This window comes from Rhamphochromis sp. 'chilingali', assembly GCF_963969265.1.
Source record: "Rhamphochromis sp. 'chilingali' genome assembly, chromosome: 14".
Lineage (NCBI taxonomy): Eukaryota > Metazoa > Chordata > Actinopteri > Cichliformes > Cichlidae > Rhamphochromis > Rhamphochromis sp. 'chilingali'.
The window spans coordinates 32,248,774-32,264,784 of record NC_137941.1 but is presented as its reverse complement, the minus strand read 5'-3'; the positions used below and the strand labels follow the sequence as shown (position 1 = coordinate 32,264,784).

General features: G+C 40.8%; 1 protein-coding gene across 18 annotated transcripts in view; it reads left to right on the top strand.

The window, feature by feature from the left end:
- neb (nebulin) overlaps positions 1-16,011 on the top strand; it is a 63,094-nt gene that overhangs the window by 43,615 nt on the left and 3,468 nt on the right. For 2 of the 18 annotated variants that reach the window (XM_080902193.1, XM_080902203.1), the window contains exons 118-132: positions 371-460; positions 1,561-1,674; positions 1,970-2,074; positions 2,604-2,708; positions 3,396-3,500; positions 4,199-4,309; positions 5,008-5,118; positions 5,917-6,030; positions 6,715-6,819; positions 6,913-7,017; positions 10,850-10,954; positions 14,330-14,422; positions 14,751-14,843; positions 15,146-15,238; positions 15,852-15,944. In XM_080902193.1, coding sequence (XP_080758319.1) covers positions 371-460; positions 1,561-1,674; positions 1,970-2,074; positions 2,604-2,708; positions 3,396-3,500; positions 4,199-4,309; positions 5,008-5,118; positions 5,917-6,030; positions 6,715-6,819; positions 6,913-7,017; positions 10,850-10,954; positions 14,330-14,422; positions 14,751-14,843; positions 15,146-15,238; positions 15,852-15,944 — 1,542 coding nt within the window. The remainder of the gene's footprint in view (positions 1-370; positions 461-1,560; positions 1,675-1,969; positions 2,075-2,603; positions 2,709-3,395; positions 3,501-4,198; positions 4,310-5,007; positions 5,119-5,916; positions 6,031-6,714; positions 6,820-6,912; positions 7,018-10,849; positions 10,955-14,329; positions 14,423-14,750; positions 14,844-15,145; positions 15,239-15,851; positions 15,945-16,011) is intronic. The other 16 variants (XM_080902204.1, XM_080902207.1, XM_080902208.1 and 13 more) reach the window with 16 other exon arrangements.

Genomic DNA, 16,011 nt, shown 5'->3' with positions numbered 1-16,011 from the left:
AGTTGGAAAGATCAGCTGCCTGGATTTTAACTGTCAGATCAGCTTCCACAAGCTAATATTAGCAGACTAGTAGTGCTGTGGTAGATGCTTAGCAGCAGTCGTGTTGGCCTAATGATACAACTAGCAGCTCTTCCACTGCGCTTCCTCTGCCATCCTGCATTATAATCCATGTTACTCCATGAAAGTAGATATAGATGTTTAACCATACCATTGTACATGTCCCACCACCATCCTTATACCTGTCCTCCTCTTCCTCCATCCTTCAATACTATAACTCTTCTTCTCAACCTTAATCTCTTTCCTCTTCTGTCTACTTCCATAACATCCTAGTCTGTGTGTTCTCATCCCTCCATCTCACTGCGCTTTGTAGGTGGAGGATAAGCCCTCCCTCCATGGAGCAGCTTCCTATGATACCCCCCTGATGCGCCACATTAAGAAAATGAGTGCGGTGACTAGTGATGTAAGGAGGTTTATGCCCTAAAACTGACGGACTGCTGCTGCTTGTCTGTCCTCTCTGTCTCTCTGTCCCCCTTCCTGCTGACCCACAGACTGGCTGAATACAGGGTTCACTGAGCCTTTAAGATAAACATCTGGAACTTTTGAGAAAATATTGATTCACAAATCAAATCTTACAAAGTTCCTATTTGATTTGCTCTTTCTTTTCTTTGCAGTGTCCACGCTCTGCTTTTTTTATATTTCCATTACAAGATGTGCCTCATTGCTAAGCATAGAGAACAGCGTTACTGCATTAGCTGCCTGGCGCTAATACTATGTGTTTATTTAAACTGTCTTTTCAGATTTTTCCCATTATTTCCCTTTAAGTCTCCATGTCTGTTTGTTTCTGAATGTGACAAAAGGCTTTTCTAAAAATGAACTTGAATTGTTCTTAAAAACATGTGTATGTCCAGTAGTTCACCGTGCTGTGCTCCATTTTCATCGCAATCCTAAGGGGTGGTGTAGGCCCTCCTAAAAGTTTGGAATACGGTTACAGTAGTGAAAAGTTAGCCACAATTCCTGTTAGATATACACATGTTTTTATAGCACACCTTTTCAAACGTGTTCCTGTGTTCTGCCTTCACTCTAAAGTGGTTTGACCTGTGGAGCCAAACCACACCTGACCTGCGTCCACAACCACACCGCCTTACCTTTTCCATATATATTTTATTATATATGAAGTTCATGTTTGTGTTTATGTGAATTACAGGATGCTTTATTTGCTTATGTTTACAGTACAAAGCATCTTGTCTGATCAGTTTGATCAACTTTAAAGTTAATAAATGCATCAGAATCAGTTTTACATTTGCAACCAATCTATTACACACTTTTCATTACTGCTCAACATATTTATGAAAGAAAAAACAAATTAAATACTTAAAATGTGGCGCAGAGCCTGTGCAAAGCTTTTATAAAACTATCTGCGAGGAATCTGAGTCACTAATCAAATCCAAAAACTGTTGTCCTTCAGTTGTTTTTTACTATGATGGAGACGTCGGCTGATGTTGGTTTCCTCTCAGTCAATACATAAACTAACTTGTACACATATCCTACGCTAATGAACAGGTGAAGTACAAGGAGAAGTTTGATAAGGAGATGAAAGGAAAGAAACCTCAATATGACCTGAAGGAAAGTAAGATTTACAAGACTCTCAAGGAAGCCAGTGTGCTGGCCAGTGAGGTGGGTGCTCGCGTATCTTATCATCACTTCACACCGTTTTTATCATAGGCCAAAAAAATCATTCATTTTTTCCACAGTTGTTATACTTTTGTATAGTTTGTCTGATTGGTTTATCTATGGGAGTAAAGCAATATCTGATTTTGGCATCCTGGTGTTGTTACTAGAACAGAGACAAACTAAATGTATCCTAGTAATTCTTTACATTTCTGTGAAATTCACCATTTCAAACAAATATCGCCCATTATATATTACCATAGTGTCTAATTAATGTGACTGCTGTCAATATAACACACAGGTGAAGTACAAGGGTGACCTGAAGAAGATCCACAAACCTGTGACCGACATGGCCGAGTCCCTGTCCATGAAGCACATCACGAGCACCAGCAAGCTGTCCAGCGACGTAAGCTGCCTGTGTGACTATTAACCTTTAACCCTCTCACATTCCCAAACAGGAAGCTGCAGCGAGCGAGTTTGGTTTCGTTGCACAGTGTGCTGAACTCTGTTTCCATCACCTCACAGTAACAATCGGCAAAATGTAGCAAACTGCTGACCATCTCATGGATTTATGCACTAAGCTCCATCATAAAAGACATCCATCATTCTCTGACCTCATCTGGTAGTGATCTTTACCCATCTCACTTTTGACCTTTGACCCCGAATACTATCACCCTCTATAACCTCTACTTCTTAACCTTTTCAGTGACTTTTTTTCCTCCGTAGTTCAAACAAAACTAGTCTTTTATTAATGTTCACTTAACACCGACTTCCTCTTCCTGCCTTTTGTAGATTGACAATTATTTTAACATAACTTTAAAAACCCTTATGTTTAAATGCTATTATGTTTCTTTCTATCATAAACTATGAGGATTTTCTGCTAAGTAATGATTCGCTGTACTGAGCTGCCTTACTTTACTGGGAATCCCCCATAGTACTGCTACAAGAAGAAATTTGAGGAGAGTAAGGGTCACTACCACATGATTCCCGACACACCCGAACAGCTCCATCACAAGGAGGCTTCTGAACTTCAAAGTAACGTAAGTGGTTCATACTCCCGTGGGGCAACGAGCACTCGACACAGTAAAAAAAACACTATTGTGGGTTTCAACTGTGTCAGACAGTTTTCCTTCCCACTGTCGCCAAAGTGCTTGCTCACAGGTTGATTGTTGGGTTTGTTGTTGGGTTTTTCTCTGTATGTATATTTTTAGGGTCTACCTTACAGTATAAAGCGCCTTGAGGCGACTGTTGCTGTGATTTGGCGCTATATAAATAAAATTGAATTGAACTGAATTGATAATACTTTCTATGTTTATTATACTGTAACAATTTTAATGGGGTGTTTTAAAAATGCTGTTAAAATTGATATTTAAAAAAAATAAAAAATAAAATAAAAACAAAAAATACTCATTTTGTAATTGTTTATGATATAGCATATTTGGTATTATAGTTTTCTTTCCAGGGAGTCATTTCTCATATCAAGTCACTGTTAAATACCTTGATTGCATAATCAGTCGCAGTGAAGAGCCGTGCAAGCTTTTCTTTTCTGTTCTCATTTACATTAATTACAGTAATTTAACTTGTCTTGAATCTTACTGGATGGATACACCTTACAGCTTTTCTGTTTGATTTTCCCAGCGTACAGAAATGAATGGAAACCATGTGATATCCCCACAGTGTGTCTTTCCTTTGCAGACAGTTGAGTATGTTTGTGTGGGTCGTTACAGGTGAAATACAAGGAGAAGTATGAGAAGGAGAAGGGCAAACCTATGCTGGACTTTGAGACACCCACATATGTGACTGCTAAGGAGGCTCAGCACATGCAGAGTCAGGTAAATAAGCCTTCTGTTAACCTCTGCCAATGAAGTACGCACAGATGCAGTACGTTTTCCCATTGCAGACCTCTCTTAAAATCTTTAGTGCCTCCTTAAGCGCTATATTAACTTGTATTGTGTTGCCTCTTGTTGCTAGTTGGATGCAAAGCCATTGTTTATGTTATGCTTACAGAATGATTCTAAAGTATGGAAAAACATTTTACAATGCCTTTAGTAACTTTATTACACCAAAACTGCAATTCAGTAATTTTATAGTCACAAAATGTTTTAAATTGCAGAAAATTCACATCAGTAGCTCTTTACAGTCGTCCTATTGTAATACTGTGGCAGTGTAAAATGCGCTGAAAGGAAACTCACCCGGAAACTTCTGTATTGTTCACTTAATGCTATGACAGGTTATTTTCCTGTGAAGATGTCAAAGTAAAGTATGTGTTTGGCCTCTTTCCTGGAGCCTGCTTTATAGATTTTAATTACAATACGATATCCTAGTGTAGTTCCTTTTTCACAACAAACACCTCTTACACCTCCACACATGCACTCAGACACATTTACAGACATCAGATATACAGTTATGGGTGCTATCATGAGCAGAATGGTGCAAACAAGAATGAAGGGAGCTGCATTGTGAACCAGCACTGCTTGCATGTGGTTATCTGAGCTCTGTCTGTCCCTTGTGTTATCTCTGTGACCAATAGAAAGACTATAGGAAGGACTTTGAGGAGTACATGAGGGGAAAGAACCTCTCAGGCTTGGAGGTCACCCCTGCCATGATTCATGTCAGACACGCCACCAAAATAGCCAGTGAGGTAACTAAAGGACAACTTACATCTGATGGTGTCTCCTATTTACCTCACCCAAGCTTCATAATCGTACTAAGACAACATCACAATCGGTCTCTTTTTCTTTTCACCACTTTTTTTAGCCCTTCCCAGTTTGTCTTTTGCAGTATTATTAGTTTATTATTAACTTTTGCATGATTGTCTACAGAATAATAATGACCTACCCATCCTCCAGCCATCATGTGTCTTCCTAGCAGTAAAGTACTCAACTAATATTGAATAGATCTTCATTTTACAGTCCTTCACCAAGTAGTAGCTTACCACCAACTTTATGTGACAAGACTGCATGCATGTAATCATTTGTGTGAAACAACAGGGTGAAATGCTGATGTGAATTCCCATCTTGTTGATTTCCTTGTTGTTTTAATGAAGATTTTGTTTCTGCTCTTTCTGATTAAATGTGTTTCAACTTGTTTTTTCATTAGAATCCTGCCAAAATCACCAACGTCTCCAGTTTTCTCTGTAACAATATCACCGATTGTAATGATAATACATAAAAGCAGTGAATGTGTCTCTGCGTAACTTGGAAAGACTTGGTGACTTTGAGCTTTTTAAAGGCAAGCAGCAGAACTTGCCGACTGTATCGTTTGTCTGTCTGTGTGCTTTGGCCTGGCCTGCCTGTGTGCCCTTCTCTGCAGTCTCTCTGTTCTTCTTCCATCCTGTAGAAAGAGTACAGGAAGGATCTAGAGGAGGGGGTGAAGGGTAAAGGTCTAACTGTACTGGAGGAAACTCCGGAGCTTTTGAGAGCAAGAAATGCCACTCAAATCCTGTGTGAGGTACGACTGACCGAGAGGTGATGCGAACAACATCACGCTCTCATCCGAATGACTTCCAACAATCTCGCTCTTCATGAATCCTATCCCCTCTTAACTAAGCTTCACCATTGCACTAAAAGTGAGACTGTTGGGTTCACTCGTCCTCTTGTCCCTGCTTTCTTATGTCACTAATTTCCCATCATTGTATTTTGTGTTTCATGACCATAACCTAACCTTCATCTGCACCCTATTTAATTTTGCCATGATTTTCACTTGTACTCATATTTATTTGTGTGTTATGAATCCTACAAAAATCAGCCTCAGTTGTACCCAAAGCATATCTTCTCTTCTCTTGTTTTTCAAGTCAAACATGCAATGTTGAATTTTTATAGAATTTTAATGACTTTATCTTTTTTCATAAGTGATCCCGGTGCTTGCAGATCTCTTAATTGTTTTGTTGTTGTTGGTAGTGTTGTTTTTGAAAAGATATACTCTGAGTGCATTTGAGGTTGATTTGTAGATTGCAAGATAGATGTATGATGACTTAATGAACAAACTGAAGAAGTAGAAATAGTCTATTTTATGTCATGTCTCTAACTGCTGACTGCTGTTGTTTTATTTTCAGTTCTGTGTCAAGCTTCACACTCAGTCTTGTTACCACATCCGTTACGTAGATTCTGCTAACTTTCTCTATTCTCTGACCCCTCATGATTTCTGGTTTTGCAGCCCTCTTCAGTATGAATGAGTAGAAACCCCGTTTTGTGTTTTTTTTAGAGTAACATTATCATGTGTAAAAATTTTAACTTTTGGTGTTTACAGAGAGAGTACAAAAAGTCTCTGGAGCAGGAGATCAAGGGCAAGGGAATGCTGGCTTTGGCTACAGACACCCCAGACTTTATGAGAGCCAGGAATGCCACGGAGATCCTCAGTCAGGTCTGAATCTTAAATGTTTTTTGCATCGCTTTCTTGGAGCAGTGATTTCCAGAATGTGAGCTGCAGGCCCCTGATATGAAATGAAGGTATTATGAATTAATTATTTATGTAAAAGACAAAAAAAATCAGAGTGATTGCAGGTTAATTTGGACTGAAAAGATTCCAAGAGTAACAAAAGTCGAACATTTAGACTAGACAGAGTAAGACTGGGCTGATGAGAGGGCTATTTCTTCACACTAGGCTGAGGCTGATTAGGGAAGGAGAGACATGTGGGGAATGAGACACGGGTGAAAAAAGTCAGCACAATGACAACATTGGAAGTAAACTTACATAATGCACAAAGAAAAATCAAGCTTTGAGGAAAATGGGAACTAACTAAAAGACAAATGCTAAATATAGAGACAGCACACAGATACAAGGGAACAGTGAAGGAAGTAAACACAAATAACAAAGTCAAAGAAAGAACTTGAGTAAATACAAAATGACAGCTCAGGTCAATTTGTATTCACGAACATAAAAACAGGCATCAAAAACTCAGAAGACAAGAACTAGGCTAGAATGGTACAATAAATAAAACTAACGTTTGGTGAAACTATGAGCACACGTCCGGTGTTAAAAGGAACATCTGTTAATATTTTCCGCTGCATTTATGATCAGTGCTGACTGGCTGTTTTTCTTTTCCAGTCTAAGTACAAGCAGACCGCTGAGATGGACAGAGCCAGCTACACAACTGTCATCGATACCCCTGACATCATCCATGCTCAGCAGATGAAGAACATCGTCAGCCAGGTAGGTTACTGAACTGACCCAGCCACCACTCTCATCAGGATAAATCATTAGCATATATAAAAAAAATCACAAATTGTATTATCATCCAAACAGAAAAAATACAAAGAGGAGGCTGAGAAGACCATGTCTCACTATGTACCAGTCCTGGATACTCCAGAGATGCAGCGAGTCCGCGAGAACCAAAAGAACTTCAGCACTGTAAGTAACACACGAGGAGTTACGCCGCGTCCGGACAGGTCAGCACGTCCTGACTGAGGTTCTTTCAGCATCTTGTGTCTCTATGTGCGTCTTTATAGCTGCTGTAAAATTATATTTCCAGTACTTTATATGTTTGCAGGGGCGCCACCAAGGGGGGGCCACAGGGGGCCACTAGCCACACTTCAAAATTTGCTGCCCCCCCACCGAATGCCCCCACCCAGCAAGATTGTCCAATGTTGGTAATAATTCTAATAAACATGGGCACAAAAGAGAGGAAGACACCATATATTTACTCATTTAATCCTGTTTAAAACAGATTATTATGGATTTCATAATATTATTTGGTTTTCACAGAGACCTAAGCTAGGCATAATTATTCTTTTCCTTCTATGTTATTTGCCATATTTTTCAAGTAACCTACAGTGGGGCAAAAAAGTATTTAGTCAGCCACCGATTGTGCAAGTTCCCCCACCTAAAATGATGACAGAGGTCAGTAATTTGCACCAGAGGTACACTTCAACTGTGAGAGACAGAATGTGAAAAAAAAATCCATGAATCCACATGGTAGGATTTGTAAAGAATTTATTGGTAAATCAGGGTGGAAAATAAGTATTTGGTCAATAACAAAAATACAACTCAATACTTTGTAACATAACCTTTGTTGGCAATAACAGAGGTCAAACGTTTACTATAGGTCTTTACCTGGGGCCCGTTCTTCGTACCGCGCTAAGTGAGTTAGCTGGATGAGATTGTTGACGATTTCGCGTGATCCTGGATCGTTCGGTTCCCCGAAGCCCATCCGGGACTTGCTGTCATAGCAACAGAGCCGTAAGCGTAAACCTGCTCGGGAGCAGGTTTACTTTATGTAAACAGGATTAGATCGCGGCCACGCAGGTATGCCCGCGTCATTCATACGAAAGCAACAGCGATATTCCACCACTGTTTCACCATAAATAAATAACATCAATGTAACTAAAGACAATGCAGCACCTGATCCATTTATTGATTTCACACAGATAGATACAGGTCATTCCCTAAAAAAGGGAAATGTACTATTAACATTCTATTACATGTATGTGATTATTACAGATGTAATTCATATTTCAGAGTAGCAATTGTAAATTACTTCGTGTAATCAAGATGAGAGACCACGGCTATAAAAGCGAAGGTGGATTTGGGAAGCCTGTCGCAGCCATGTCCTGTCCGTATACGCGAGCCACCCATTGCGGAAGGTGCAAGATTGATAAGGAGAGTTTCCAGAATTCAGCGTATATTGCGGGACAGACAGGATCCTTTAGCTCAGCGCGACAGTGTGCTCATAGAGAGATATCGATTTTCCCGTGAGGATATTATTTACTTAACCAACTTGTTGACGAGGGGGTGCAGGACCACCACCTGTCTTTTGTTGCTCTGCCCTTTTCTTGGTTGCTGTTATAAACAAACAGATTATTTCAGGGTCTCTTTCCAAGAGACGAAAAGCAATATAAGTGATAAATATTACCATTCTGTAGAATATTCTTATATTTCACTTTTACCTGTTCCCATGTTCTAGTGGGTCCTGTTGTGGCTCTAATGTGAAAGGGGATATAATATAACATATTATAATATAATATAATGTAATATAATATTGGATAATATAGTGTGATATGATAAATCTACCCTACCGCCTACTGGTGTTGGCCAGAGGGGCCGATGGCGCGATATGGCAGCCTGGCTTCTGTCAGTCTGCCCCAGGGCAGCTGTGGCTACAACTGTAGCTGCCTCCACCAGTGTGTGAATGTGGGAGTGAATGAATAGTGGTATCGTAAAGCGCTTTGGGTGCCTTGAAAAGCGCTATATAAACCCACTCCATTATTATTGTTATTATTAAATTACTTACGAGTTTAATTTGTCAGCAACTTTCTGCCAGCCCTCTCTCCTTGCTTTTGCAGCCTTTGCAGTGTTCCCTTGCGTTCTGATTAAACTCTGAAACTCCTGAAATCCCTCACTCAAGAGTTCTTGCTCTGCTGCCGAAAAATACCAAGCCGAGCGCGCTCCGTCGACATTTTCGCCGACCAATCAGAGGGTTGCCGATCAATGTTTCTACTATCGATGCGTAGCCCCTTTTACGACACCCAGTGATGTCACATTACTGCGTCCAGCTGTACTAATCGTCAACAGCAGGTGTGTTCGGGGAACCGGATTAGCGCGCTCACGGTTAGCGCGATGGTTTGGTCTTGGATGTTTCATTTGATCTTGGATGTAGTAAGCGACGTACGAAGCACAGGGCCCTGGTTTGCACACACAGTAGCTGGTATTTTGGCCCATTCCTCCATGCAGATCTTCTCGAGAGCAGTGATGTTTTGGGGCTGTCGCCGAGCAACACGGACTTTCAACTCCCGCCACAGATTTTCTATGGGGTTGAGGTCTGGAGACTGGCTAGGCCACTCCAGGACTTTCAAATGCTTCTTACGGAGCCACTCCTTTGTTGCCCGGGCGGTGTGTTTTGGATCATTGTCATGTTGGAAGACCCAGCCTCGTTTCATCTTCAAAGTTCTCACTGATGGAAGGAGGTTTTGGCTCAAAATCTCACGATACATGGCCCCATTTATTCTGTCCTTAACACGGATCAGTCGTCCTGTCCCCTTGGCAGAAAAACAGCCCCATAGCATGATGTTTCCACCCCCATGCTTCACAGTAGGTATGGTGTTCTTGGGATGCAACTCAGTATTCTTCTTCCTCCAAACACGACGAGTTGAGTTTATACCAAAAAGTTCTACTTTGGTTTCATCTGACCACATGACATTCTCCCAATCCTCTGCTGTATCATCCATGTGCTCTCTGGCAAACTTCAGACGGGCCTGGACATGCACTGGCTTCAGCAGCGGAACACGTCTGGCACTGCGGGATTTGATTCCCTGCCGTTGTAGTGTGTTACTGATGGTGACCTTTGTTACTTTGGTCCCAGCTCTCTGCAGGTCATTCACCAGGTCCCCCCGTGTGGTTCTGGGATCTTTGCTCACCGTTCTCATGATCATTTTGACCCCACGGGATGAGATCTTGCGTGGAGCCCCAGATCGAGGGAGATGATCAGTGGTCTTGTATGTCTTCCATTTTCTGATGATTGCTCCCACAGTTGATTTTTTCACACCAAGCTGCTTGCCTATTGTAGATTCACTCTTCCCAGTCTGGTGCAGGTCTACAATACTTTTCCTGGTGTCCTTCGAAAGCTCTTTGGTCTTGGCCATGGCGGAGTTTGGAGTCTGACTGTTTGAGGCTGTGGACAGGTGTCTTTTATACAGATGATGAGTTCAAACAGGTGCCATTCATACAGGTAACGAGTGAGACAGAAAAGCTTCTTACAGAAGACGTTACAGGTCTGTGAGAGCCAGAGATTTTCCTTGTTTGAGGTGAACAAATACTTATTTTCCACCCTGATTTACAAATAAATTCTTTACAAATCCTACCATGTGAATTCATGGATTTTTTTTTCACATTCTGTCTCTCACAGTTGAAGTGTACCTCTGGTGCAAATTACTGACCTCTGTCATCATTTTAAGTGGGGGAACTTGCACAATCGGTGGCTGACTAAATACTTTTTTGCCCCACTGTATATTTCACAACTGCATAATAAAACGGGAAATTCTGTTTTTGCTGTGCTACCCCATTTTTTTAGTTGTGGCCCCCACATGGCCACCCCTATGAAAAAATTCTGGAGGCGCCTCTGTTTGTATGTACTGTTTTAATGTTCTACTCCAGTTAGTTTTGTGCCTTAATCAGGGATATACGTGAAGACTTGACCTCTTTTTCATTGTGAAACATCTTAACTGCACTTTTGTTTTTCTCCTTGTAGCTTCAATACCAGGCTGACCTTAAAAACATAAAGGGCAAAGTGTCTACTGTAAAGGACACTCCTGAAATGCTGCGTGTTAAAGAGAATACAAAGAATTTCAGCTTGGTATCTACTCCGTAATATTTTTTCTTAACTTTTTCTAATATCACATTTTTTACATAATTCTTTGAATTAATTTTTTTGGGTTTGGCGTTCCACATTTTTTAACAAACCTTGATATGCAGCCCTTCTTTATTTAGAGCAAATTATTTTATTTTTTTTAACTTTGCAAAACAAGCAGTTTTTAATTTGTGTAACTAACTCTTAACCCTTGGTTCTATACTTTAACCTTTACTTAAAACTCTTAGTGCAGACGTTGTGGTGTGAAACGCTTTGCTCAAAGTGTTGTAATCAGGCAAAATGCGTGTGCTTTATTTTTTAAATGTTTGTATAGATTTTGTCTCATTCTGTGTGCTTTTGTTGACGTGTGCTCCCAAAGGTGCAAGATAAGTAAATTAGCGCTCGGTGAGGCTAACCACTCGTTTATGCTTTGATTCCTCGTCCGTGTAAGATTAAGTACAAAGAGGATTTGGGAGGAGGAACAGCTTTGCCCGAGACCCCTGAGATGGAGAGGGTTAAACGCAACCAGCGCAACGTCAGCACGGTACTCAACAGAGTGACCCTGCCCTACCTCATTACTCCTCAGCCACTCCTCCCTCCATATTTCCTCCTCCTCTAGCATCAAAGAATAAAACCAGACCTGCCATCACATCTAATCTCTCCAAATAATAATTATATATTCAACTGTTTTTGTTTTTTGCAGAAACCTGTTTTTCATTCTAATTTTTTTTTGGAGCCCAGAAAGAATCCCTAGATGCTAAGAACTAGATGACCAAAAGTATGTGGAGACTTTATTGTGCCTTTGTTTGGGGCTGTTAGTTCACATTTGTTCATTTTACAGGACTTAACAGAATTGGGTACATGAAAAAAAGCCTTTTATATTTGGACCCTGACAGAACCCAGACCTCATCATGCAGGCTCAGCGTTTGAACTTATTAAGAGTCTTGTGGCTGATGTGGAGCAAATCCCTGCAAACACAACAGTAAATGCAACACATGAATGTCCATGCTTTTAAAATGCAGTCTCAACAAAACACGGTTGTATTATTTGTGTATCCACATACTTTTGGTGATATAGTGTAAACAGATGGTGTTTCCACTGTGAAATAATTAGAATCTTATCGTCCACAGGGGACTGTGAGGACTTAACAGACTCATAATTAATTTCATCTGAACCTTGAAGTGATAAACTAAACTAAGCATCACCCACATGCACCTGCGTCTGAAAACCGATATGATCAGTAACCTTTTCATTTCAGTTGTTCTGAAGTCAACACCTGAAATGTGTGCGTTCTTTGTTAAATGTTTGTATAGATGTTTGTCTCATTCTGTGTGCTTTTGTTGACGTGTGCTCCCAAAGGTGCAAGATAAGTAAATTAGCGCTCGGTGAGGCTAACCACTCGTTTATGCTTTGATTCCTCGTCCGTGTAAGATTAAGTACAAAGAGGATTTGGGAGGAGGAACAGCTTTGCCCGAGACCCCTGAGATGGAGAGGGTTAAACGCAACCAGCGCAACGTCAGCACGGTACTCAACAGAGTGACCCTGCCCTACCTCATTACTCCTCAGCCACTCCTCCCTCCATATTTCCTCCTCCTCTAGCATCAAAGAGTAAAACCAGACCTGCCATCACATCTAATCTCTCCAAATAATAATTATATATTCAACTGTTTTTGTTTTTACAAAAACCTGTTTTTCATTCTAATTATTTAATTGTTTAGATTTATTAAAGGATCTTTTTGGAGCCCAGAAAGAATCCCTAGATGCTAAGAACTAGATGACCAAAAGTATGTGGAGACTTTATTGTGCCTTTGTTTGGAACTGTTAGTTCACATTTGTTCATTTTAGATCAGCGGTCCCCAACCCCCGGGCCTCGGACCGGTACCGGTCCGTGAGTCGTTTGGTACCAGGCCGCGAGAGTTGAGGCTCAGGTGTGAAATGTATGGTTTTCAGGGTTTTTATCGGTTTTCAGCGTTATTTTGTTATCGTTTTTATCGTTAACTCTGTTTTCCTGGGTCTTTTCACGTGTGTTATGAATAAATCTTCTTTTTTTCGGTACCGGTGCTAGTTTTATTTTGTTGTATTTATCCGCGACACCTTAAAGGCCGGTCCATGAAAATATTGTCTGGCATAAACCGGTCCGTGGCGCAAAAAAGGTTGGGGACCGCTGTTTTAGAGGACTTAACAGACTTGGGTACATGAAAAAAAGCCTTTTATATTTGGACCCTGACAGAACCCAGACCTCATCATGCAGGCTCAGCGTTTGAACTTATTAAGAGTCTTGTGGCTGATGTGGAGCAAATCCCTGCAAACACAACAGTAAATGCAACACATGAATGTCCATGCTTTTAAAATGCAGTCTCAACAAAACACGGTTGTATTATTTGTGTATCCACATACTTTTGGTGATATAGTGTAAACAGATGGTGTTTCCACTGTGAAATACTTTGAATCTTATCGCCCACAGGGGACTGTGAGGACTTAACAGACTCATAATTAATTTCATCTGAACCTTGAAGTGATAAACTAAACTAAGCATCACCCACATGCACCTGCGTCTGAAAACCGATATGATCAGTAACCTTTTCATTTCAGTTGTTCTGAAGTCAACACCTGAAATGTGTGCGTTCTTTGTTAAATGTTTGTATAGATGTTTGTCTCATTCTGTGTGCTTTTGTAGACGTGTGCTCCCAAAGGTGCAAGATAAGTAAATTAGCGCTCGGTGAGGCTAACCACTCGTTTATGCTTTGATTCCTCGTCCGTGTAAGATTAAGTACAAAGAGGATTTGGGAGGAGGAACAGCTTTGCCCGAGACCCCTGAGATGGAGAGGGTTAAACGCAACCAGCGCAACGTCAGCACGGTACTCAACAGAGTGACCTGCCCTACCTCATTACTCCTCAGCCACTCCTCCCTCCATATTTCCTCCTCCTCTAGCATCAAAGAATAAAACCAGACCTGCCATCACATCTAATCTCTTCAAATAATGATTTTACATTCAACTTTCTTTTTACAGATATCTGTCCTCGTGCTAATATTTCATTTTTATAACTCATTAGAGGACTTTTCTTGTTTCCACTGTAAAATAATTCACAGTTTATCATCCACAGGGGACTTTTAGAGCTTGCGTAATAACTCATTGTTAATTTCATGTGAACCCTGAAGTAATAAACTAAACTAAACATCACTCACGCTGAAAACAACCTGCATATTTTTACATTAGTCCCTTTAAATATACATAAATATGTCTGGAAATCAGTATCCTCTCATTTCAGGTGTTCATGTTGTTTTTATGAATAGCTGCCTGTGTATGTGTCTACAGTACAAACTGTGCTTTTGTTTGTCACCGTCTGATTTTGCACCTGTGTAACTTGTGCAATGGGCAGATACAGTACAAGGACTCTGTGGGTCAAGGCACAGCCATACCAGATCTGCCTGAGGTGAAGCGGGTCCGAGAAACCCAGAAGAATATCAGCCTGGTAGAGGAAAAAGACTGCAGTGACCCTAATATGACTTCCTTATAATAACTCCCCCCAAACGCCCTCTGATCTCATCTTACTTATCTAGAAAACTTTACCTTTCCTGTATTTAGCGCTGGTTTTCCCCTCCTACATCCTAACCATGTTCCATACGTCATTTCCTTTTACGAGACAAAAATACCCTCCCTTTTCCTTATTACTCCGCTTTGGAATTTTTCTGTCTTTTTTAATTTTTTGAAATTCCTTCCTTCCCTCCTAAATTGAAAACTAATCATCTTTTGAGTGTGTTACAACAATAATTGACTTTTTTGTGCTGTTTTATTCAAAGCATCAATACAAAGAAGGCGTGGGAGGAGGCACATCAATATCAGAGACGCCAGAAATGGAGAGAGTTAAACGCAATCAGCAAAATATTAGCACGGTACTCCACTGCAGTGAACCCCTAGTCTCCGATTTGCATCCGTTCATCCCTCCACCTCAAACAGTGCTATAACAATTCTCCTTAGCCTCCAGTAGATCTTCCCAGTAGTTGTTGTGTGTGTCTAACATAAACCTGCTTCTTTATTTTTTAGGGAACGATGTGTGTTTAATTTCATGTTCTGTCTCTGCTGTGATTTTTGGTGCCGCTTGTGGCTTTTTGTCTGCGTGTTTTTCTGTTATTGATCTGTTACTTACTTTTTTTTGTACTTTCTCTGCACGAATCCCCAAATTTTATTTGGTTAGATAAAATACAAGGACTCTCTGGGTCGAGGAACAGCTATACCGGATCTCCCTGAAGTGAAGCGAGTCAAAGAAACCCAGAAGCACATCAGCTCGGTAGTGGAACCGTACCACGTTTGCTCCTAACTGTGAACAGTAGAGTCCTATAATAATGCCTATCATACACTTCCCCCTTCCTCATCATCTCTTGCTCATCTCATCAAGCTCCATCCAGGGCCCAGACTGCCCATCCATCTAATTTACACCCTTGCCTTTTTCTCTTTATTATTTTAATCCTCAATCATCAGTCCCCTAAACTGAATAAAATCTTCCTTTTTGGTCTGTGAGTCTACTATCTTCTAACCTGCAGCTCATCTTTCTTCACATTAAGCTGCTGTGTGCTGCTCTTAATTTCCACTTCACAGCTAAATCTCCTGCTAAAGCATTAGGGATGTTTGTCTCCACGTACAGCAGAGATCCTGGCTGCTCAGCAGGAGCTACCAGGATGGATCACTCTATAGGACCAATTTCTCAGACGCTGCTTAAATATACCAAAATAATATACCAAAAAAATGCCACCAACTAAAGAAATGACCTCTCTGAGTTTAATCAATCTCAGATATTTCCAGAAAACTCCTCCTTGTCAATGAAAGCAGTCCTATAGGTGTGCGTGGTCTGTATGTTTGAGTTTCTGATTGGCCCCTCGGGGTGCTGTGCTTCTGCCCTGTAGGTGTTGTATAAAGACAGTTCAGCCAAGGGAACGCCTGTGGTGTTTACTCCAGAGATGGAGCGGGTGAAAAGGAACCAAGAAAACATTAGCTCGGTACCTTTCAGAACCTGTAGAACATGTTCTGCTGAAGAAATGTTCTACTCCTACCTCTTTTTAACCC